General features: G+C 38.4%; 1 protein-coding gene across 1 annotated transcript; it reads left to right on the forward strand.

The window, feature by feature from the left end:
- Nucleotides 1-9,762: 9,762 nt before the first annotated feature.
- LOC105268467 (uncharacterized) lies at nt 9,763-11,296 on the forward strand. Its single transcript, XM_011308058.1, has 2 exons — nt 9,763-9,861; nt 10,676-11,296. Exons 1-2 carry the CDS (start codon nt 9,791-9,793, stop codon nt 10,941-10,943), a joined length of 339 nt encoding a protein of 112 aa, XP_011306360.1. The 5' UTR covers nt 9,763-9,790; the 3' UTR covers nt 10,944-11,296.
- Nucleotides 11,297-23,775: the final 12,479 nt, after the last annotated feature.

A 23,775-nucleotide genomic window follows, 5' to 3' on the forward strand; every position in this document is an offset into this window, starting at 1 on the left:
TTGTCGTGACACACGCGTAAGATTTCGACACACGTTGGTGAAAACGTGGTGTACGTTGTGAGACTGGCGCTCAAACTGGTTGGAGAAAATGAGCTAGAGCCAGATGTGCCGAGTGCGGGTGGGCCCTCATGAGCGTGCGCGCGAAAAAGAGATGAAGTGGAGTAGATGCTCTGGAATACTTCGCCACACTGAAAAAAAAGGGTACTTAGATCAAGCTTTACTTAAAACAATCGTGTGAAGTATACCATGATCAACTACATCGAGAAATAAAATTTTCTTTTGTCAAGAATATTTACTAACCGCAAGAAAATGTCTTCGGCATTGGCAAATCTTATGGGAGTATTTACACAGTGATCGCCAGATTTACTGGTGGGAAGAAAATATACTGAAATTAATTTTTTTTAGGATGTATTTGCTGCGGTGACCGCTCAAAATTTTATTAAATAATAATATCACCCTTGAAAATGTTTTAAAAAATATTACATGTCAGAATATTATCATGTAAATATATTACTTCGCGAAAATATTAGCCCAAAAATTATTGCAAGCCGTGTATCGTTTATGAGGAGATATTAAGATGGCACTACATTATTTTTTTAAATATTACAAATCAAAGGATTATGGTATGAATTGCTTACTGCGCAGATGTATTATATTGGCGGAATATTGTTGCCCTCATTTATTTTGGAATCAATATCCCTAAGTCCTAGTGTTTTGAATGCTGAGTTCGATTCCCCGTTGAATCGAATTTTTCAATCGGCACCGATAAGCTGGCGGTTGCTAATGGAGCAACCGCCTGTACCGACATGGTTTTTCCTGTGGTTTCCCATGTTACTCCAGTTCTATAGGACTCAGAGCCGCATGAATAGGTGGGATAGGGCCAATTACTCAAGTCACTCTCTCTAGGAGTATGTGCCATATTAGGATATTGAGAGGCAGTCGTAACGAGTGAAAATTCCGTGGTAATTGACAATTATATACCAAATATGAGAATTAATTACTTTTTTCCTTGTTATTGTAATTGTATTTAGAAATAATTTATGTTGTTGAAATATTTTTAGTATATATATTGAAGAGCGAAATTTTCGCTTAAATTTCCAAGATTTTCGGGTTTAAAAATTATTTTTAATCAACAAAAATGTCGAAAATCCCTTGAACTCGGAAAATAAAAAATGATTCCTCATATTTCACCCTTTTTATCGTCAAAAATAGTGGCGGTTGTCGCTGATAAATCACCCACCGCTAGTGGACATCCATAAACCTCCGACAGTGGAAATTTTCCTCCCGGGTAACATTCAGAAATAATTTGGCCGCGAGTTTTGGTTTTTTTTTTTCTCGAAATGTGTCCGTTAAAACTGAATAGGCACTAAAAGGTGGTGAGGGGTTGGGAATCTCATCATCCAACTTTTGTGCCAGTGTTTCACGAGAGACATCGCAGCGTACCCAAAAAACCTCCGAATAATCGGGTAAAAGCAAATAAATTGAATGGAACAATGGAATATTCAGCTGTGAAATTTTTTTATTCAATGACCAGTTGAACACATTTTTGTGAGGTATGTTGTGTGAATTCACTCGTGGAAATTTCCATCCACCACTAATGTTTCGCGGTTGGTATTTATGGATTTGGAATACATGGAAGTACAGAAGATTGAAATGCTGAATCATATTATACGAAATATGAATGAGGGCTTACAGTGTTTTTCCGGTGTACTGTTATTTCGTGGCTGAACAATAGCCATATCGGAATGGATACGAGCGGTTAAAAATTTTGTGAAAAAGAGTTTGTCTGGAAGGTTTGAGTAACGACCAGAACTCATACCGTGTAACTGAAGTTCAGACTCTGGTTAAACCAAAATGGTGATTTGAATTCATGGTGAGATAACATATAGTTCATGGTTTGGACTGAAATAAACAAACTCGGACTTTACGTGATTTTTTCAGCAATTTGCGTTGCCCTCAATTCAACTTTTTATTATAACGTGAGACAGCACAAAAAGGAAAATAATAAATGATTAGTTTTCATCGAGAGAAACGATTTTCCCTGAAAATACGGAAATTAAAAACAAATTTCACCGCTGGCCCCACCGACTAATCTATGATTTTCGCGAACAAATCCATCCAATAGCTTCCAAAACAATCCACCCCCTTTTCCCATTAATTGAAGAGCTGCGAATTGATTGGAAACGATACACCTCTGGACGGTCCTGAACAGCACAATATTGAAACAACAATCACGATTTGATGAGAATTGAATTAACCACTCACTCCTATAATAAATAATTTAATCACTTCGGTTGACAATAGAAGTGAATCCGTGTCACAGGCTGAATGATTGCACAAGATATTCCCAATCCATCTCATTATTAAATCGAAATCTGTGTCTTAAACAATTGATTAATTGAATAAATACTCGAACAATCCCACATGCGGCTAATGATTTCACTCTGAATCCCCAGAGATCTAGAAAATAAATAACTCCATTGTTGCTGGTGAAACATTTAAATTCACAGAGTGATGAATAACTGAGACATTTCCGTAGCATGAGAATTCAAATAGCAGAACTCGTCACAATTTCATTAAAAATATTTATTATTCTCAGTAAAAAAAGAAAATAAAAGGGAAAAACATTTCTTTAGTATTAATTACCTGGCAAGCGATACTGTCGACCTATTTATGCATTCAGGAAGGAAAGTCAAATGGATATACAAGGGAAAATATATAACGGCAATAGTCTGGGTGTATGGGCGAGATGTGTAACATGCTTGGTGGAAAAGTACGAGAAGAGGAAAAGCGCCGATGGAGAATGGAAATGGTTTCGCTCCTTGAACCCCCACGAGTGCGTTATCCAGTCGAATGTATGGGCGCTACAAGTTGAAGGGAGAGACTTCGTATACAGAGTATAAAAAACATTTTACATCCTATTGCACACTTGTTCCTCAAAAGCGTCTGTACATTTTCCAGAGTTATCCATTCCAGGATTCATTCATTTCTTTCACCGTGTCATTCTTTCAATGCAGACCATTTTTTTTTTCAGTGCCTGTGAGTCTTTCGATTTCTCAAAGGATCGCATGCACTGGGCTCGATACTGACCCGACAGGAAGCAAAAATTCAGGCGAAAACGGACAATAGCTCTTCAGATGTCCGAAGAGGCGAGAAGGAATTTTGTTTGAGATTTTTTTTATATGGCGGACAGGTATGACCTGAATTTAGGTCATAGTCCCTTGAACTTATTTGAATTCCTGGATGGATCGAAATTTCTGTTGAAATATCAAGTCATGTTATGGGAAGTTCAAATTATCAAATGTCATTCAATTTTTCTTTCGCAGGTAATTCACATTCTGAATTTAAGTGGCGGCCGTAAATTAAGCCTCGATTAAAATTCAAGTCTTAATATTTAAAAAACAGTTTTATCCTAACGGATTTATCTTAAACGGATTTATCCTAAATTTAAGCGATCAGTAGAATTTAAGTCGTGATATTTGATTAATCTTGGCTTATTTGAGGTTTAAACCAGGATTATACCTGAATTTAAGCCGCGACTTAATTAAAATCCCTCATAAAAAATCAGTTCCGGGTACAGCGGAAAATACGTCGAATGAACTCCCGACTGGAATCTCATTCAGTAAACCTGAATGAGACATACCTGAATTCAATTATTTATTGATTCGTTATATTTACCGCAATTAATTTTTAATTAACATTCCAATGCGTTAATTAGCTGAAGTAATTGCTATAAAAAATTGATATATTGTTTTTCATTTTATGAGTAAATATTATATTGTTTAAACGAATAAGAGAAAAAATGTTTCCGTCAACCGTCCTGAAATTTTTACGATCTGTTTTATATCTGTTTCCATAATAAATTTTCAAAATTTCAATCAAATTTTATATTTTTGAGTATATATTTTCAGGAATTTTTATTTCCCCCATAAAAGGCCGTGTTAATTGAAAACTTTGATAATTAATAACCACAAAACAGTGTTGCAAATCAATTTCAAATTTTCCACAGACATCTGCTATAGCTCCAAAAACATAATGCCAAAATTTCAAGCCTAATACTTACACCTTCGCCAATATAATCCGCTGTCAAAATAAAATAAAGTACTTGTCGATTGAGGGAAAAATTGATTGGCAATTACCCCTTCAACCCCCAGCGACTTCAACCCCCAGCGACTTAATACCAACCTCTGAGTGTGAAAAAAAAAAGATAATGCACGGGTGATAAATTCAGATGGAGCCATCCCTTATCCCCATTCCTCCCCAGATAACAATAACTCTCTCAAATAGTTCACCAAATGAATGATAAATGGTATTGCACAGTATATACCCGATGCGGCATTATCTCTGACGAGTGGATAACGATATCAAGAGTCAGGTCGACGGGTAGAAGGGACATCTGATCTTGGGAGAGGTGTGTGAACACACCGAGGGCTTTTCCCCTGCACTCATTGTGAAAACAAGCCGCGTACCTCTGTATAGTAGGTTATACCCGATGATAAATATGGAAATCATGGCGCTAGAGTGGGAGACCCGGCTTGGGAGTCGTGTAATGATCTACGAGCAACGTACCAACATCGTTGGCTAAAAGGGGATGGCTCTCGATGGAAGGGAGTGCAGAATGTCGGCGTCGTGCCGACTCACCCGCCAACATCACGTGTTGGCAAAGGGGGAGTGAATTTAAGGGGAGGGAGGGTGGTGGGGGGGGGGGAACAGACATTAACTGGATAACGCTGAATTCCCTCGGTTCGCATATCCAATGTTTTATTGCATTGATTTCACACTCGCCATTTTTCCTCTCTTGTGCGTACAAATTATTCATAAAAATGATAAAAAATTTTGAAATCCACAAAACCATTATGTAATTGATGGACTGATTTGAATAAAACTCACTGGAGTCCATATTTTTAAATGGCTTTTTTGTTATCTATTTTGTTATTTTAGGTGTTGCACTGGAATTATTGATAATTTTTTTTTAGTACTTTGAACTTGTACTTTTGTTAGGTTTTAGGGTGGACTTTACACGTGGAAATCGGGATGGAATTATTACCGAGTTTTTACAGGTGAATGAGGGAATTTAATGGCCGGGAGTTCATAAGTCACGGGAGAATTAAAAGATTTTTATAATTTTTTTTGTTGTATGAGTACCTGGAGAGCTAGTGCAATCAGCACGTGGACTCTTGAGGGACTATTATGGCTTACATTTATGCTCCTCATCTTCATAATGGCTGGCCGAGGCTGATGAATGCATGGATTAAGGGATAAAAGCCCAGGAGTAATTAATAAATCCGAGATAAGTGGTGGTTAAATAGAGTCAGTTGAATTCTCAAGGGGTCGGAAGTGACCCCAGTGTTGCAACAAATTACGTCTCACGATTCACGTGTCATGAGAATTAACACTGACAATCCCCGGTTTCCGGTTAAATTCAGTTTTAATAAATCAGGGAATCCCCAACTTCCTGGCAAATTGCTGCTCCATCTGTCGACAAATCATCCACATATTCATAATACCAAAGTTACTTGTCGAGCATGCGGTGTGATGAAAGTAGTTTTTGCATACCCTAATTCTGTGCTTCGCTTTAACATGAAATATTAATGCGCCGAGTTTGGGAGTTTATGGAATTAGCCTTGAGGCTTACGATACAGTTTTAAACTCGTCTTGAAGTCCCATATACTCCGTTAATATTTCCCCTCATTCTCACTTATTTTCAATGGATTTTGGGGTGGGTACGGTGGAATTGGGGGGAATGGAGACAAACTGTAGTTTCTGCTTTTGGCACAGCTGTGAAATTCATCCCTCCATGGGGACATGCATTTCCCATTCTGGACTGTCGAATATTTAGAGTTCGGGCTCTTAACTATTCATCAATGACACACGCGCCAAACTGACCGCGGATTACGGAATTGTTATGTGGAAACAGTTCGTGTCAGGTTTTGTCGTGTACCGGGTTACATCCGGGATATTCGTCAATCTTCACTGGTGCAAATGCCAAACTGGTTAAATCTCCATTATTTTTTAACGTAAAAATTAAATTACCAGCAAAAGGGTAACGGATAGCAACTCAAGTCACTCTCTAGATGAATTTTTAAGGAATATCTCTTAATCTAGAAGAGATAGCCAACTTTGATGCTGAACCACTTTTTCTGAAGGAAGTAAGAGCTATAAAAAAGATCTTTACAAAATTTTTTCTATCTCCATTAGATCCGGAGATATTCCACTTTGCTGTTGAATTTATTGAATTTTTCTCTTAAGGCACAAAATTGTGAAAGTTACTTGGATATTTTCAAACTCTCGAGACGTCGCTTTTCAACAAGAATTTTAAGAAAAAGGTGAAAAAAACGTTTGTGACTTTTATCATCGACGCACCATGCAAATTGACTCTCGAATTGGCAGTGACATCTGGAAAATTGACGGCGACCTGGAAATCACTGGCTAAACAAAATTCAAGGATCAATCCCTTTGACACATTTTGCACACATGCACATGTTCTCGAAACCTAGTGTCTTCAGTATGCATGAGATGCCAACATTCACGGTAAAAGGAGGAGTTCGGTAACGCTAACGTGGAGCCATATCTTAGAAGGAAAATAGTTTCCTTATACCTCTGAGAAATCCCCCCTGTAGTTTGAACGCCAGTGTGAATCCGTGCTGAGTTGTTCGACGCACAGAGCCATGAGTCAGGGGCCTTGGAATATCACAAGGATTCCTTTCTTTACAGTCAACTTTTCTCAAATATTCGCCTTTGAATATTTGAGAAATAGGGGTTCAAATTTTTCATGCCGGGCTGAGTGGAGTGAAATATACCTCTCAAATTTCAGTATCAAGAGATTTATTTTAATCTAATTTAAAAGTACTATCATTTTTTTTTAATTCAAACTCTTCACTAATTTTTCAATAACTGCATTTTTCACGAAATTTTCACGACCTGAATTTAAGTCACTGAATAATTTACTAGTGAGACCTGATTTCAAGTCCTCAGTTAAATTGAACTCGTAATTTTTACGGGAATAGCAAGACTTTCTTCTTACCATCTGGATGTCAATGTCAATGGCTACCTGAAATTGAGTTGCAACCTGAATTTAATTATTACAGATCCGAGGGTTTTCCTTGTCGATATATTCTGACAATTGCCGCTGGTCTAATTTCTGTAAACTCACATCGGGATTACCACCACGTGACAGTCAGCAAACACCTCTCTGCATCGCCTTTGAAATGCACAGATGTTTGGGGGAGCGCCCCCTGGCGATGGCGTCACTATACCTCAAGCGTCAACACTGGCCATTGAATCGCTCTCGTCAGCATTTGAGGGTGCAACGTTAACGAGGGATTCAGACCCTCGAAGGGGAGATGAAAATGATCTAGCCTGGTCATTACCACCCATCCGTCCATTATCCTCCAAGTGCGTGATGTGTTGTGTCATCATTGAATTTCCCAATGGATTGATGACATTCATTATTAAAAGTAGGACGCAGAGAAAGAAATACGGTAATAGGTAAATATAGCTACCCCATCCAATTTCCCAATTTTTATCAGTTATTATTCCCTTTGATAGCTATTAAACTGGAAAGAAAGGAAAAAATTGAGTCGGACCCGATTAGGTACATACCTTGAAGGAGGAGACGGGTCCAGGTCGACCGTTTGGAGGGGTCCGTCCCAGTCGCGCCCCCATCGCGATCCCTGGGTCCCACCGAGTGCTAGTGAGGCTTGATACTTGAATTTATTAAACACCTCATAACATTTGTTTACTTAATTATAAATAAACCAAGTTTTGAAGGAAAAGTGAAGTAGGAGGGGCATGAGTACATGAGCATCCACCAAAATAAGTGAAATGTCTCAAAGAGGTTATATTCATTAATAGCTACTCAATTTGGACACTAAGGATGTACAGTAGCTACCTTAGCTTATCACGAAAAATAAAATAAAAATTACGTGTCTGTTCCGTAATCTTCCAGTCAAAACAGTATTCAGTAAAAACTACAGAAGAGTTATCCACTTTTCCACTAAACGTTCCGTACTTTTCCTGAAAGTTCAAGTGTGTAACTTTTCCGTTATTTTTATTGAATTTTTCTTTGGGATTGAGACCTGAAGTCGTTCAAATTCAACTCATGGTTTTTATTTAAAATTAATAAAGCCACAGATTGACATCAAATCATGAGGGAGCATAAGTAATTATCGTAATCACCGTACTTTAAACTTCCACCTGAGGTAATTCCCTGTATGAATTTCAAATTCCCTCAAAATCCAGATGGAGACCTAAATTCGTCGTCCTTGAGATGCATAATGTGGTATACCCCTATTTCGTAACAGATTAAAAGAATTCATAATGGAAGTGAAGTATTGCATTTTGCATTGAGTACTCAATGTTTTGTATTTATGTTTACCTGCACTTGGGGGTGAGCATCATGCCGGGAAATTGAATGCTAATGAGCCGTCCATTCATGACTAAAAAAAAAGGAACGAAAAAAAAAGGGAGTGAATCCAAGTGTAATTCCTCAGTGGTACGCGCCAATCGTTCTCACCGACTGACCCACTTTCAATCCACCACTCCCTGAAGAAGGTGGATGAATGCACCGAGTAAAGTTACGATAATGGATCCACTGGTTTTATCATTTCTATCCAACCGGTTTTTACTCAAATGTCGGTGTAATTTTCATCGAGCTAGGCGTCTTCACTTGATGAATTTTCGTGGAAAGTTGCGGGAGTCGAATGATCACTAAATACCAAGGAGGGGGATAAAAATGGAATGGAAACTCGGTCACTTGGGTAACTATGTTCTTAAGAGGACAGACAAGTTTAGGGCAAATGATGGTTTCAACGGATAATCGGGGGAAACGAGGGCTTTCGCGAAGGAACTGTTGGATTTTTACGAACTTTCGAGCATTACAATAATGAGAGAATTTCTAATTTCACGGAAATCGAATGTCCTTCTCGTGAAATCATCATTCGGACCTCTTCACGAGGAACTTCCATCCTGGGAATAATTAATCATAAGTAAAAACTACTGGTCCGGGGTAATCCAAGAATTTTTTATACTTAATTCAAGTTCTCAAATGGATTCAAATCGATTTTAACTCGAGTTTATTTCACCACTCGATTTTAATTGATTCTGCAAATTTAGTATTAATCCATTTCTCAACTTGATTCCAAAAATCAAGTAATCTCCCCGCTGTGCAATATTTTATCTGAAAATAAATCGTTTCTCCAGCAGGAAAAGTTGAAAAATCGAGATTAATGAGTGTCTCGCGTGGACCACAGCACACGGTCACAAGTAATCACCAAGTGCATATGAAAATACCCCAACTCATGCCAATTAATCTCCCCACTTCCCAAATCCCCGAAAAAAACGCTGAGCGTCCTGGTTTCACCACTCCATTGTTCTCCATTGATTCCCGAGTATTTTCCTGAGGAAAAAAAATGCCTGAAACAAAAGTTGAGAAAATGGATTGGCAGGAGGAAAACGAGAGGTGAAAGATTTTTCTTGATGCTCCAACGAATGACAGCCGTGCAGAAATATATATATTTTTTTCTCCTGCTAATCACCGAAATCTCGTGCTGTTTGATGATGTCGTCAATATGACGGTTAATAACAGACTGTGGAGAGCAGTTCGGGTACCTAATGTTTTCGCCTTTGGATGCAGATGCGACCGGCAGTTTAGGGTTGGACAACTCCGTCGTATAGTTGGACTGTATATAATTATAGCCCGTAGGTATGAAAGCCAGTGCTACCAGAATTTCAGTTTCGAGTTCTCACCGACGAATATCTGCACCATGTGGAGAAGTATATCGAGTGGAACATGATTTCGATAGGCGACACCGCAGTTGCAGCTAGAACATTTTACCCCAGTAATATTGGAGACGGCATTTGGTAATTAGTTGGATCCGCAGTTGATAACACTTCTGCCACTCCTCCTAAAATTACATTTTTTCTTTAGTCCAGTTATTTCTTATTTGGAATATTGAAATGTTCAATTTATTAATTGAATATTAAAGCTTATTAAATTTCAGAAAGTATTCCTAATTGTTGATAGATAGAATTCTCATAATTGTTTCAGGAAAATTATACTCTCATTATTCCACCAAATCGACGTCCCCTCCCCCTGTCTCGGTTTTATGGATTTAATTTGATAAAATAATTCTATACATTTTTTGTTTAGTCCAGTCATTTCTTATTTGGAATATTGAAATGTTCAATTTATTAATTGAATATTAAAGCTTATTAAATTTTAGAAAGTATTCTTACTTGTTGATAGTTAGAATTCTCATAATTGTTTCAGGAAAATTATACTCTCATTATTCCACCAAATCGACGTCCCCTCCCCCTGTCACGGTTTTATGCGTTTAATTTGATAAAATAATTCTATTCATTTTTTGTTTAGTACAGTTATTTCTTATTTGGAATATTGAAATGTTTAATGTATTAATTGAATATTAAAGCTTATTAAATTTTAGAAAGTATTCCTAATTGTTGATAGATAGAATTCTCATAATTGTTTCAGGAAAATTATACTCCCATTCTTCCACCAAATCGACGTCCCCTCCCCCTGTCTCGGTTTTATGCGTTTAATTTGATGAAATAATTCTATACATTAATTAATTCGATGGTGAAATAATAGTCGTAATGATGTCGTCTGGATTATTGTGTCATTGATGTCTGTTGTTTGTGGTGTTGCTTGTTTCAGGAAGTTCATTAGTCTGGAGTTGTTGTCGTGGTCTTGTAAATTTCTGAGTAACACGGGTTTCATCCGGGAAAATACAGGGGGGAATAAAAAAAAATTCATGGAAGTAAATGTGACATTCTGGAGGCACAAGCTGACGCCGAAACGAGGAAACTTCAAATTGGTCGACTACCTCGCATTCTCAGTCCCTGAAGATCAGAGGTGGAGACGATGTCATTACAAGATGTTGAACAATGTCACCAAGTTCGGGGATAAACCATCGAACCGATAGCTTTTTAGTTGTAAGCATTGAAAATTTTCAACGGATCGTCAAGAACATTGACTAAATTTAATGATAACTTCTGTTAATTAAATTCTTCGGTTCAGAATTAATTTAATTTCACTCATTTTAACTGGATTTGATATAAGAGTTTACATGAAACTTTTTTTTATGGAATTATTGAACTTTTGTGGCACATAACGGAAATTATTGAGGAAATTTGATATTTCCCAGTGTTTTTTGAATCAGAACTAAAATCATTTCCGATGGAAAATTCAATTGTCATTTTACATAGAGTGACAGTAATTTTTAAAATAATAACGGTTAAATGGAACAGCTACTAAAAATATTAATTGTAGCAATCGTTGGAGTAAAATAAATTCGTGGGCTGCACTTGTGATACGCGATCTCTCCATCCGTATCTGAAATTCTACACTACATTTTATTTGTTGTTCCCCGGTAACCGTAAACTGTACATTTTCTCTTATCCCTGCCCCCACTAGGTCTATTTTTTATTCTCCTCCACTTTGTTTCGTATTTCTCCACTCCGTGAAAGTTTTCACGTTAATTATCTTCGCTCCCCTGAGTATTTCAATTCCGCAAAACGCGAAATAAAAATTCACCCCAGCCTCAAATACGTGAAATAAAACGCTTGGATTATCGTCAACATAATTTTTGTTGCTATGAAAAAAAAAAAGAAAAAACGAAAGACTGGAGGCATATTTTTCTCGTATTATGAATTATTTGAAAGGATTTTTTAAACTGAGAATTTTATTATTTCCACGCCAACATGGAGATGATTTCACTGCGCATTCTCTCTTCCATTGTCATCAATGTTTTTCAAATTACCCTGTTGTAATAATTGCATTAATCCAATGAATGCGTCGGAGGGCGGAAAATATTATGAGAAATATTCATCCGATAATTGACGGGTCAACCTTGAATTAATTCCTTTTTTTAGTAACAGGTTACTGAGGAAACTAATGGCATCGGGGAAAATATATCTTTGCCGAGAAAGAGTGAAAAAAAAAAGCTCAACTGAAATATCATTTTCCACTGCTATGAGCGATTCCATTCGCGCAAAATACATTATCGATACTCTCGCACCATCCAATACAGCTGATAATTCTGGAGGAGAAAAAATTTCAATGTCCATCAGCGGAAAAAAAAGGTGATGAAATATCCGGTGATGGCGATATTCACAAATAGATTCAATCAGGGATACAGTGTATCAAAGCGTCCGGAGGTGGAAGTGGCAATTTTGAGATAATCGATACGTCAACATGACCAGTATTGCGCGTTTCTCGCAAGGTATTCCCTCCAATCCTCAAACTACCCTCTGGTACAAGCATCATTAATGACCCAGACTCGATAATACCGATAACCCTCTTCACTTTTCATCCTTTCATAAGCTATTGAGCATCAGTCAAACTATCTCATCTTCCCACTTTGATCTCCACATCAGCCTCTTTTACTATAAAATCACACTTACATAAATTTTTTATTTCTTCATTCCTCCAAATTTGCAAATTGTCAGGAATCTGTATAACCGTTCGCTGTTATTATAATATATTATTGTAATTAAATAGCTAATGGAATTTTCCCCCTTTGATCTAAAGATCAGTCGATTTTTTGAATTTTCCAAATTTGATCCCCCAAATTTATTTAATAATCTGCAAATCTGAGAATTTCGTTTTAAAAAATCGCCACGCTTGCCACAATTTCCCCTCAACCGGGTCTCATTCCAATTATCCGTAAAACTCATCAATATTTGAATCGCCATAAACATCAGCCAATTTCCCCACCTATTTTTCACCGGGAATGAACATTCGTCTCAATAGCCAATGCTTCACGACTTTTTATCGCGTGTAGAACGAGAATTCTCATGGCCCCAAATCCATTTACCAATAACAAGATATTCCGTGAGAGCACACGTTTCACGTACCTCGAAGAGAATAAACCCGGCAACAATATAACCTTCTATTTGAGACGTCGTATCCCCAACCCGATCGCCGCAGACGGTATCGTCGACGTGCCCGGATATGAGACCAGTGGCACCAGGCGAAAGAGGAGGTGGAGTGGGTGGCAATGGGGTACCAAAAAAAAAAAAACTCGGATACCCGACATGTTCGTATCTTCAACTCTTTTTATTTCATCTATTTGTACGGATTTTTTTCCATTCGCATTGTTGCCACACCCGTCCAGATCCGAGACGTGAGCGTTACGTTAGCTCTGCTCACTTCCTATAACACGAAATGTCGGTTATAAGTCGTCCTCACTTGACAAACGGCAACCCCAGCTACTTGCGCGCGCGCAACCCATTGCCTGGTACCGACTTCCTCTTTCTACCGCGTCAGGATCATCTGCCATAGATTTTTTTTTCCCTTCTCAATGGATAAATTACAGTTCTTAAAGTCGACGTTCACCATTTTTTTTTTCAGGTTTGCGGGTCAATATTGGGGGTATACGCTTGAACAGGCATGGGCAATCTCCAGGTAGCTCGGAGCAGAGCCATAAACACGCATTAGAAATCCAATAAAGTTTACAACCATTTCAATAATAAGGGTCTTAGTACCAGCGTAGTGGGGGCAGTAGTGGGGGCTTCACAGGTACTAAGGTGGGGAGTATCCCATGAAGCATCTGGCAAGAATTTATCCTCCGGAAGGGTAAAACTTGTCGCGCATCTGATTATTTTTTAATGCACACATGAAAAAAAATTGAAATTTTTCTGATCGACTTATTTCGCTGCTTTTCCTTTACTTGAGTCTCATTTCTCCTCTTTTCCTTTTCTTAAGCGTCACCCCCACTTCGGTTGATCTCAGCGGAGGAGAAGGGCCTTTACGATCTGGGTCATAAAGGCCCATCACCCGATACAATGGACTTTCGTTTACCCTTTGTTACGCACTAATAGAGGTCGGGAGCACGACTTGCTCTCAGAGCAGAGTTTGCCCAGCCCTGCGCTTGAGGGTCAAAAGGGATAAATATGTTGAGGGTGAAAGTGGTCAATATTGAGGGTATGAGCTTTGAGGGTTAAAAATGAAAAAAAGTTGACGGGTCAAAAAAAATTGCGGGTCAAAAATGGAAAGAACATTGAAGGTCAATATTGAGGGTCAACAGTTAAAATATAGTGGGTTAAAATCGCAGGTCAAAAAGGGAAAGAATATTGTGGGTCAAAATTGAGGGTCAACAGTTTAAAAAATATGGTGGGTCAAAATCGAAGGTCAAAAATGAAAAGACCATCGCGGATCAAGTTACCTGACACAATTGAGAGTAAAAACAATTAACATTCCATTCATCTTGTCCACAATATTACCACTTAAAAGTTTCAGAAAAGAAATTGGATTAGACACCATCGATAAGTTCAAGAAATCTCCCCCATCGCACCCTCGTGTATCCCAATATGCCGATTGTTTTGTAACTCTCTCACGTGTCCACTCACCACTCGTCATGAACAACCCAAGATTACCAAAGTTTAGAATAAGAATAATCGTCTCGAGCTGAATTCACAAGTGAACATTCGTAGTTTTCTGAGTAACTCCTCAAAGATGCGTGTGCAACCATGCAAAAAGAGATATAACCCACCCGAGAGAAATAATATCGACTTATATATCATACTTTTCCCCCAGTACTTTCGAACAAAATTTGCGACAAAAAAAATTTTCAATTCACAGAGCCACAAGAAACTTCACCAACTCCAACAATTTTATTCACCAGCTCTCTCTTTTTTTTTCACATTCATTATGAAAAATAAATTTGCAACTATTGCGTTGAGGATAAAATTAGTGAGTTGTATAAATTAGCATGAATAATCTTTTGGACTTGTTACGAGTGCTCGAGGAACTCGGAGAGCTTAATTAAAATCATTTCAATTGGTTCATCGATTTTGTAGCAGTTTTTGTGAAAGGTTTCGATGAATGTTTTAAGCTGTTGGAGGTAGGAGGAAAATCTGGCTCAAAGCGTTGAGCCACCTGGTGTGCGCGATAAATCCACAGGGCGTCGGTTAATTTCGAGAGATAAAGAGAGAAATGCGACCGAGGCTTTTCCCCCTTGCCGCATGTATTTCCGTAATTCCGTCCAACCTCATTTGGTTGAGCTTTTAGTTTCCTACAGCGCTTTATACTATCGCACCTCCGGCTCATTTTCCCTCCGACGGCGTTGGCCTGTCATAAAAGACCACTGACCCTTCTAAACTAGTTAGACAGAGGATGTTTTGACTCGCTGAAAATTTCACACCTTTCCTATTTAATATTTAAGTTTCCACCATTTTCTGACAGTCCTTTCCATTCATGCTCATTCAGCTAATGCCCCTCAATTAATTTGTAATTACTCTTCAGTCATTTCCCATTATGAGTGCACAGTCTAAATACTATTCGAATAAATTAAATAAATTCAAATGAAAAACAAATAGAAAATGGTTGAATATAGATTAAGGAAAAATACGTAACACCAATTTTTCTCTGTTGCAGCATCGCAAGGATTCAATTCCCATGTCTGAAATATTGGAGCCGAGGCGAAAACATGACGGAAATCGTTACCCAACTTCATGCCAAAAAAATACACGCGAGTTTATACACAAAAGGAATGCACAATGTGTTGAGAGATTCCTGTGTTCTTCGTGAAAACTTTCTGGAGCAAAAATCACAGTTGAAGGACGAAAAAAAGAAGAAGAAGGAATTTCCAAGTTTGTGGAACTAATATTCCCTGCGGCATTTGGTCGAAGTACATGCCAGAATCGATTCCATCTACAGGTTCTCCTGAGGAGACTATATATATATATATATATACAGTCAACGATGGAAACTATTTCGAGTCAGTAGAAATTCCGATGGATCAAGAAGGCTTGGGGGTTGGGGAAGGGTGCCAGGTCGAAGGTTTGAGTTGTTCAACCTAGTACACGAAATGAGGATACTAGGATTCCAGAGTTACGTATAGTCGATCATCACTGGGGAATTTCGCTGCTGTCTCCTGGGCTGGTACTTTGAATTATCGAGCATGTACTTACCACATGAGGATTGGAATAATCGACACTCACGTTATAATCTCTACTGCATAATTGGATGGCAGAACCAACAAGCGACAGTCTTAAGGAATGAAGTTGGAGATGAGACGGTTGACGTTGTCCAACTTTTCGACTGTAACAATTGAGAGTCACTCGATGAGGGGAGAACGGGCCACATCGGGATGAACATGACTGAAAAGTTTGTTCTTCTTCGGGGGTTTTGTGGTACCCAGGAAATTGCGGCGAATAAACTTGTGTCTCAACCATTTCTCCATCCAACTCCACTACCTTGTGAAATCCACTTCCATTATCGTCATTCTCAAGAGATGAATATACTTTATTTCCGAGAAAAATGAGAGACCACTGTGAACATCCATTTTTTTTTATCAAGTTGTAATTACATTTGAGGAGAAATGAGGACGAGAAGTTGGTGATTCAACATTCAGGGGGTGAGTAACATTGTTCATGATTGTCGATCTTGAGTTTCAAGAAATTATCAGAGAATAATTCATTTATGACTCTTCAGTATCATAATTAAGAGTAGTATATTGATCTGAGATCTGTTTCAACTACAATTACATTTTTTTTCTCAATGAATATGCTCTGCAGCCGAGAAAAATGAAAGACCATGGTAATGATTTATTTTTTCCTTCAAGTTAAGATGATATTTAAAGGAAAATGAAGATGAAAGAGTGATAATTTCTATAGAACAGCCAGGAAACCCTATTCATGATTATCAATGTTCAATTTAACAAGGTTGACGGTCGAAAATTAGTAGAAGGATTTCGCAGAACCTTAATTAAGAGGATAATAAGAATAATAACACCATGCAACAGGGCATAATTTCAATTACGCCCCTGCCAAGGGCTTGAGAAGAGCCCAGTGAGGATTTGAGGATCAGAGGGACGTGCAGTTATAACAACGGAGTGAAAATAAATGGGGGTGGAGTTGATGGAAGTGAGTTGAATATAATCCTGAGAGGGTTGCGCCGTGGTACCTTCAATGATAATCTTGCGAGTCGCCGCCCAATGTTGGTATTAAGCGGGTAGCCTTGGGAGTCTCGTGTGAGCCCAACTTGCACTTCTAATTACAGGGGATATTCCCTCGGTGCACACTCGTCGGAATTTGCCACCCTCTGGCCCACCCCTCTTTGTCTCTCCCCTCACGGAGTAAGCGGTCGTTGCTAATTATTATATACCAACTGTATCCGTGCGACCAGTTGGCGCCTGCTTGGAATATTATGCATCTAATTTGCCACAGCCGGCGTATGTCATACAGTTCCATATAACCGGTGAGCACATAGGGCCAATTGTCCGGGCGAAGGTCGAGAGGTTGAAATGGTGATTTAACTTTGAAAATTACAGCATGTGGATTAATTATGTCCCGACGTGAGTGAATAGTGATTGCCATGATTCCCAATATTGACAGAAAGGTTGCAGCTGCTGCTGGTGCTGGTGATGTCGATGGCTGAGAAAATAAAGGTCGAAACATCGATTGGGATGCGCAACCAAAACTTCCGACATAAACACCGTCGACCAGATATCCTGGTGCAAGGGAGAATGGAGGACAAGTAGAATAGTGCAAAAAAATAGAATCCTCCAGCAGCCACAAAGTACCCGAAAAACAAGAAAGAGCTTCACATACCGAATACCAATGGGGGCAATGATCGCATCGAAAAAACTCCCGGCAATATGTTGAGCGGGATTGTGTACGTAAAGAGAAAAATCTCCGCGCAGTTGCTTGGAAAATTCTGAACAAATTGCCGCATCCACGGTGTCTACTAAAAACCTTGGGATGCAATAGGGAGGAAGGGGGGGACAGTGAGATTCATTATCTTGAAGGGGTGAGTAATACGATGTCAAAGCAATTTGGTGAGGTGTATTCTCTGTATATTGCCGTTACATGGAAATCCCTCGATTGACAAAGGATACGTTATCGTCGCGTGATCTGAGTCCGTGAATTACATTTGCCCTTTTATTATTATCGAATCTTCAGGATGGGATAGAATTATAATTGCGTTGGCTATCCCTGTCCGTTGTTAGTTCGATATATGGCTCGTTATATAAAGCATTAATGAGGAATGCTTGCAATTATCAAATTGATAATTACAGGCTTCAGTAATTGAGAGAAAGTAACAACGGATAATATCATTTTACTCAGCATGATTAACTACTATTTCTGTTCGTTTTTTTGTAAGTGCCATTTTGAAAAATCCATGATTGGAATAATGGCCTGCCGTGGTGAACAGTAAGCGTGATGTATACTCTTTTATTTCTCCAACCCCAACAAAATGTCCGAAATTTGCCGCGTCGTTAACGTACAATGGCACTCGTTTATTTTGGGATATTTTTGTTTCCATATGAATATCCGTTTTCATGACTTTTTTGCCTCTTTTCGGGCTATTTTATTTATTCACGTCAGTCAGAACCGCAGCGTGTCTGATCTCGCGATGCAACACACGAGTGTTTTTGTGATTATGGAAATACGGGCTTGGATGATGTATTGTGAATATTTCGCCATCATCGGTTGACATTCACTTGATACGGGATACTTTTATCGGTTGTTTCAAAACTACTCTGTTTTTCCATGATGTATTAAATGGCAGTAATTTATACCCCCATTATCGCACGATGGCGTGGGTAAACCAATTCGAATCCAATTGACTATCCAATGATTTGAATATTTCAAACATACGCCCTTTTCTCACTTATTTTCTGAGTGAAAAAAACTTACAGTTTTATGATTCTGTAATGACATTCGATAATACCTCACCGATTGTATGAACAGGTCGATCATAAATTAGTATTCACCAATTCATCAACGCTTTTATCGGATACTTTTATCGGGTCATTCAAACATGCTATGTTTTCCCAATGAAATATTAAATCATTATAATTCATACCCCCATTATCATTCATTGCCGCGGGTAGGGCACTCAGAATTTAATTCAATATCCAATGATCATATTCGTTGTCACATACGCGCTTACTTCACAGATTTTTTTAATCAAAAAAACTTAAGACCTTGTGATGCTGTAACGACATTCGCTGATATCTGATTAGATTCATGAACTGGTTTATCAGAAATTAGTATTCACAAATTTCTCAGGAATTTTATAATTCACATTGCGAATAGCAACTCATTTAATTAATTCCAGTTGGAATCGACGGTATCACCTCGTCGATGACCCTTGGCACCTATAGGTACTGGAGGGCACAGCCCTCACTGTTGAAACACATCCCACAGAATATAATATAATACCCGATCGATATTCAAATCGAGTTTTCGCTCCCGCTCACTGCCAATATTCATCGATTGGATGACCAACTGTTGCCTTCTTCCTCTCGCCACCCCCCCGAAGAAACAAAGAGCTCGGGAAGGAATGAATGAAAAAAGCTGTTCCCTGGAGGGAGAGTGAAAAAGTGCCGTCACGGAATCAATTCCTCCGGGTTTGTATTCAGAGCGTGGAGAAATTACCCGCAATTTACTATCGGGAAAAATTAAATCCGGAAGATGGGAAAAATGGCACACAGCAAAAACTGTCCGTCAAATTAGGCGAAATCGTGATCGCAATTTTTCGCGGAAAAATAACTTCCCTAAAACGAATATTTATTTGATTCTGCTAAGACAAATAGTAGGCAAATATTGAATAAATATTTGTCGTAATTGTTTTATTATTCATCAAGAGCGGAAAAAAATCGATTCGAGACAGGATGGCGTCGCGTGTGCAAAACATCCCCTAAATTATTCGCGAAATACGCTATCCCATCCCGCCATTGAAAATAGGTTATCTTTGGCTATTATCCACGGTCTATTTCCTACGTGAATCAAAATAATAAATTATCCACCGTATTTCGTGGTTAACAGTTGGTGAATTATATCGGTTACTGAATCAATATTAATAGGTAATTTTTGAAAGAAGAGAGAATTATGAGATAATGGGTTTACGATAGAATGGGGGTAGACACAATTTCGGCTCGAAGTATAACATGAACGAATGATATATTGAATTATGACAAAGTGAAATATCTTAGCCAAGTTTAAACTTGTTTTCACATTCAACCCACGTCAAAGTCTCTCCCTGGATTTGAAACTTCCCCTCCTTATTCCGCGTTTTACCTCCATGTGACGACTCATCGAATTATCAGAATGACTCTGTGTGGGATGCGGGTTAGAATGAAACAAGTTAAACTGAATCTTGAGTTTCTCAGCATGACGTTGAATTGGTGGGTAAGATTTAATACACGAGTTAATAATAATCCAAATAAGACAGTATGCTACGGCCACTGAAATCTAATAGCACCTGAAATTCACATTCATTCGAATATAAATCACGAATTAATCAGCAAACAAAATATTTCACTCACCAAGACAGGACGATCTCGACTAATCAAGTTATTGTGCTCGAGTTATTACCATTCGCCGACTGAATTTCACTCTAATCCGGGGATTCTAACTCAAGGTCGAATTACCTAATCCGAGTAATTACTTAAATCTACAAATTAGAAGGATGTATCTGTGGGTGAGGAATGAGTAACGGATTCACCCAGGTGATACATTAAATCTTTCATTTTTATCGTAAAACATGAATTTTTTATCACAATTATTTTATGACGATTTTGTGTTTTATCGGAGATTTGGCCGATTACCCTTATTGTGAGACGAATACCTCATGAAATTCCAATAGCAATAAAGATAATAATATTCCCATCACGATAAACACATAAACCGAGGCCAGAAACGAGGCTTTTGCCTTGACCACCTGAGCCAATGGAACATATTTGCCAGTTACACCGGTCGCACACGGCAATATTCGATATTAATGGTGTGCGCAAAGAGCGTAGAGAAGCCACCACTGGATCTGACCCCCAACTTTCCCCTTTTCAACCCCTACTCGACACATATTGCCGGACGGTGTATCTCCTCTGAAATATAAAGTTTCTTTATCGATTCATGGGATAGGATGTACGAGAGGATAGAGAGTTGCAGGTGTAACGATATCCGCGCCAGTTCATTCTTTTTAAATTCTCTCCTACATAAAAAGTCTTCCAAACGCCTGATTCTTTGAGAAAATTGATATAAAACGATCCACCGTGGAATATCCCAGCATGGACGCACAAAATAGAGTAGATATTTGAGCTTCATCAATCGTGATTATATTATTACTCGCTAACGGTTGATCATACAGACATATTTTTGTAATTTTATTTTCAGATATGTTATTACTTAATGATTTTTCGGGGTTTTATTCAATTTCCATTGATAATGGGCTGGAATTCGATTATTCACGAATTAATGTCAGCGGTAATAGTCAATTACTCGGGCGCTGTGGATACTTGAAAATCGGGTGGAGGTATGCTAATGGATTATTGGTGATTTTTTGATGAGATGACAGCCCCTGGGGTATTCTATCTCTACAAAACATAAAATAGCTGGACCACCGTCACTTCCGGTTCAGTGAATTTTGGTGAAACGAGGTATCAGGTGGCGATGGTCCCTGTACTCCTGAGCTTCGTTGTAATTATACACGAGGGGCATCCGACACCTTTAATATTTAATGGACGGCTACTTTCTCCCGAGGGTGCATCTGCACCAACACTTGAAAAGCTATCCGAGTAATCAGAAAGTGCTTGTTTCATCGTGAAAAAGGATAGGATTTCTCTCATTACGGTTTACTTCACAAATACTTAACATTGTGATGGTGTTATCGCGCGTTGAAAATGAGATACGAAAACAAATGATGAGGGTGAAAATTCATCTGGACAAGATGATCGATGCGAGTGGAGTTGTGATTCTTCTTCTGAGAACTGAAGCATAAAAGCACTGAGCTTCGTCGACGCACATTGGTACACCGGAAAGTGAGTGAGTGCTCTTGCCGAGATTGTCGGAAGTTTATTTTCCAAAAATTTTCCACATCTGCATGAGTGAGAGAAATCGGTAAAAACTACATACTTTTCCAATCCTTTTCCAACAACTGTGTCCTCTTTATATTTTAAAGTGTTGTATGCGGCTGACTTGAGGAGCGGTGGATTGGTGAAGTGAAATTGCGAACTGTGGAGTTTACCACACGATAAATTTATCAATTGCTTGGGGATTGGTCTTGGATGCAATTTCGCGGGGAGTGAGTACACCAAGGAAGGGAATTCAATTCATGCGGTAGTGACGGCGTCGCGAAAGTGTGAGATACATTGTTGTTTGTTTTTCGAGAAAGTGAGAAGAATAACTTGTATGAATTTCAACTTGTTTGTCTCAGTTGTTTTCCCCTCAAAAGAGAGTTGTTTGATTTATGAGAAACATATTTCATCAGCTCCAACTCGATTAGTTGAGTTTGGCAAATCTCATACCATTTCGAAGCTTCCCGCAATTTTCACGTTTTCAAACTCATCCAGAATTCTCTCATTAATGATGTTACCATGCACAACGCGTTAATGCATATCGATATGGGATACCCAGCAACTCCACTACTGATAACGACGTATATTCGATATAGTCCTGAGAGCTGTTTATGCGAAACTTATCAACAAACCCACAGGAAAAATGTCAATTCTACGGGAAAATTCCGACAAAATTCCGGCTCAGCACATGCCGTAAAAAGGCAAAGGGTAGAACGATGTCATCATCCGATAGATTAGATAAGAATGATTTATGCTATTGGATATCATGCTATTGGATATCATGCTTTCGGATTCAGTTCATCTAGTTTTAGGATTGAAAATTGAGACTGGTGTGGTGAATGAAAAGTGGAATAGTGAAGTACACGTTTTAATATCGTAATGGATTCGACCAGCCAATGGCTAATGCGAAATCGTACAATATTCCAGTGCATTTCAATAATTTGCCATTGCATGGGGCGTATTCGCCAGTATCATTTTAATTACACGCATTTGGGTAGAGAAATTTTGCCCAGTGATTTATGCATGTGATGTGAGTGGAGGATAGATATAGCAGACAGTCTTTAATCGGAAAATCGAATGGGCGTGCATGTGAGCCTCGAGCGATGGAATCTTCTTTGAATCTGGGCATCTTGAAAGTAACTTGAGACTAATTACGATTTGCTAATTTGATAGCGGAGTGAGAGTGTATTCAGATAGGTATATAATTTTGCATTTGAAACGTAAACTTGGCGGTATTCTCGGAATATTTGAGTATTTGAAGGGTACCCATAAACATTCATCCCAATTTCTCATGTGGTTTGGGGTTTTGTTGCAGTGCAACTCTCAAAATGCGAAACTTGATACACAACCTACCGTCCGTGTATGAAACTTTAATTAGTATCCAACGCATTATCCGAGATCCACTTCTCCTGTTGCATTGTATATCTATAGAATTCTATTGCTGAAAGAGAAGGGGGTGGGGCGTTAATTAAACCGCGGGAACAGCGTAATCCGTCATGAGGTTTTGGTACGCGTATGAGATGCATAAGCACTCGCAACTAAAGACCGAGAAAAATTAATTGTTTTCATTAGTGAGGTGTGCTACGAGATTGTCGAAAATTGTTGGTAAAATTCTAACAAATACTTGTTCAATTTTAATGACTATTCATTAAATTTTAGCTGCAGCCGCCATTCGTGTTTTGGGTAATAATGACTGAACTTTAATGCGCGTATAGGAATTTGGAACAACTGCTGCAGCAGGAGGTGAGAGACAGGATGAGGTGAACTCATTCATTCTTTAGTAAAAACTTTTCAATTGATATATTGAATTTTTATTACAAAAATCGGAATACTATTGTACCCCTAATACAATTGGTGAAAACATCACTCATAATTTTGAGAAAAAATTTATTCTGGAAGCCTTGATTACTGAAAATAATTAAATGAGTCATTGCATTAATTATGGAGAATT

Source organism: Fopius arisanus, unplaced genomic scaffold (genome assembly GCF_000806365.1).
Source record: "Fopius arisanus strain USDA-PBARC FA_bdor unplaced genomic scaffold, ASM80636v1 scaffold00057, whole genome shotgun sequence".
In the NCBI taxonomy this organism is placed as follows: domain Eukaryota; kingdom Metazoa; phylum Arthropoda; class Insecta; order Hymenoptera; family Braconidae; genus Fopius; species Fopius arisanus.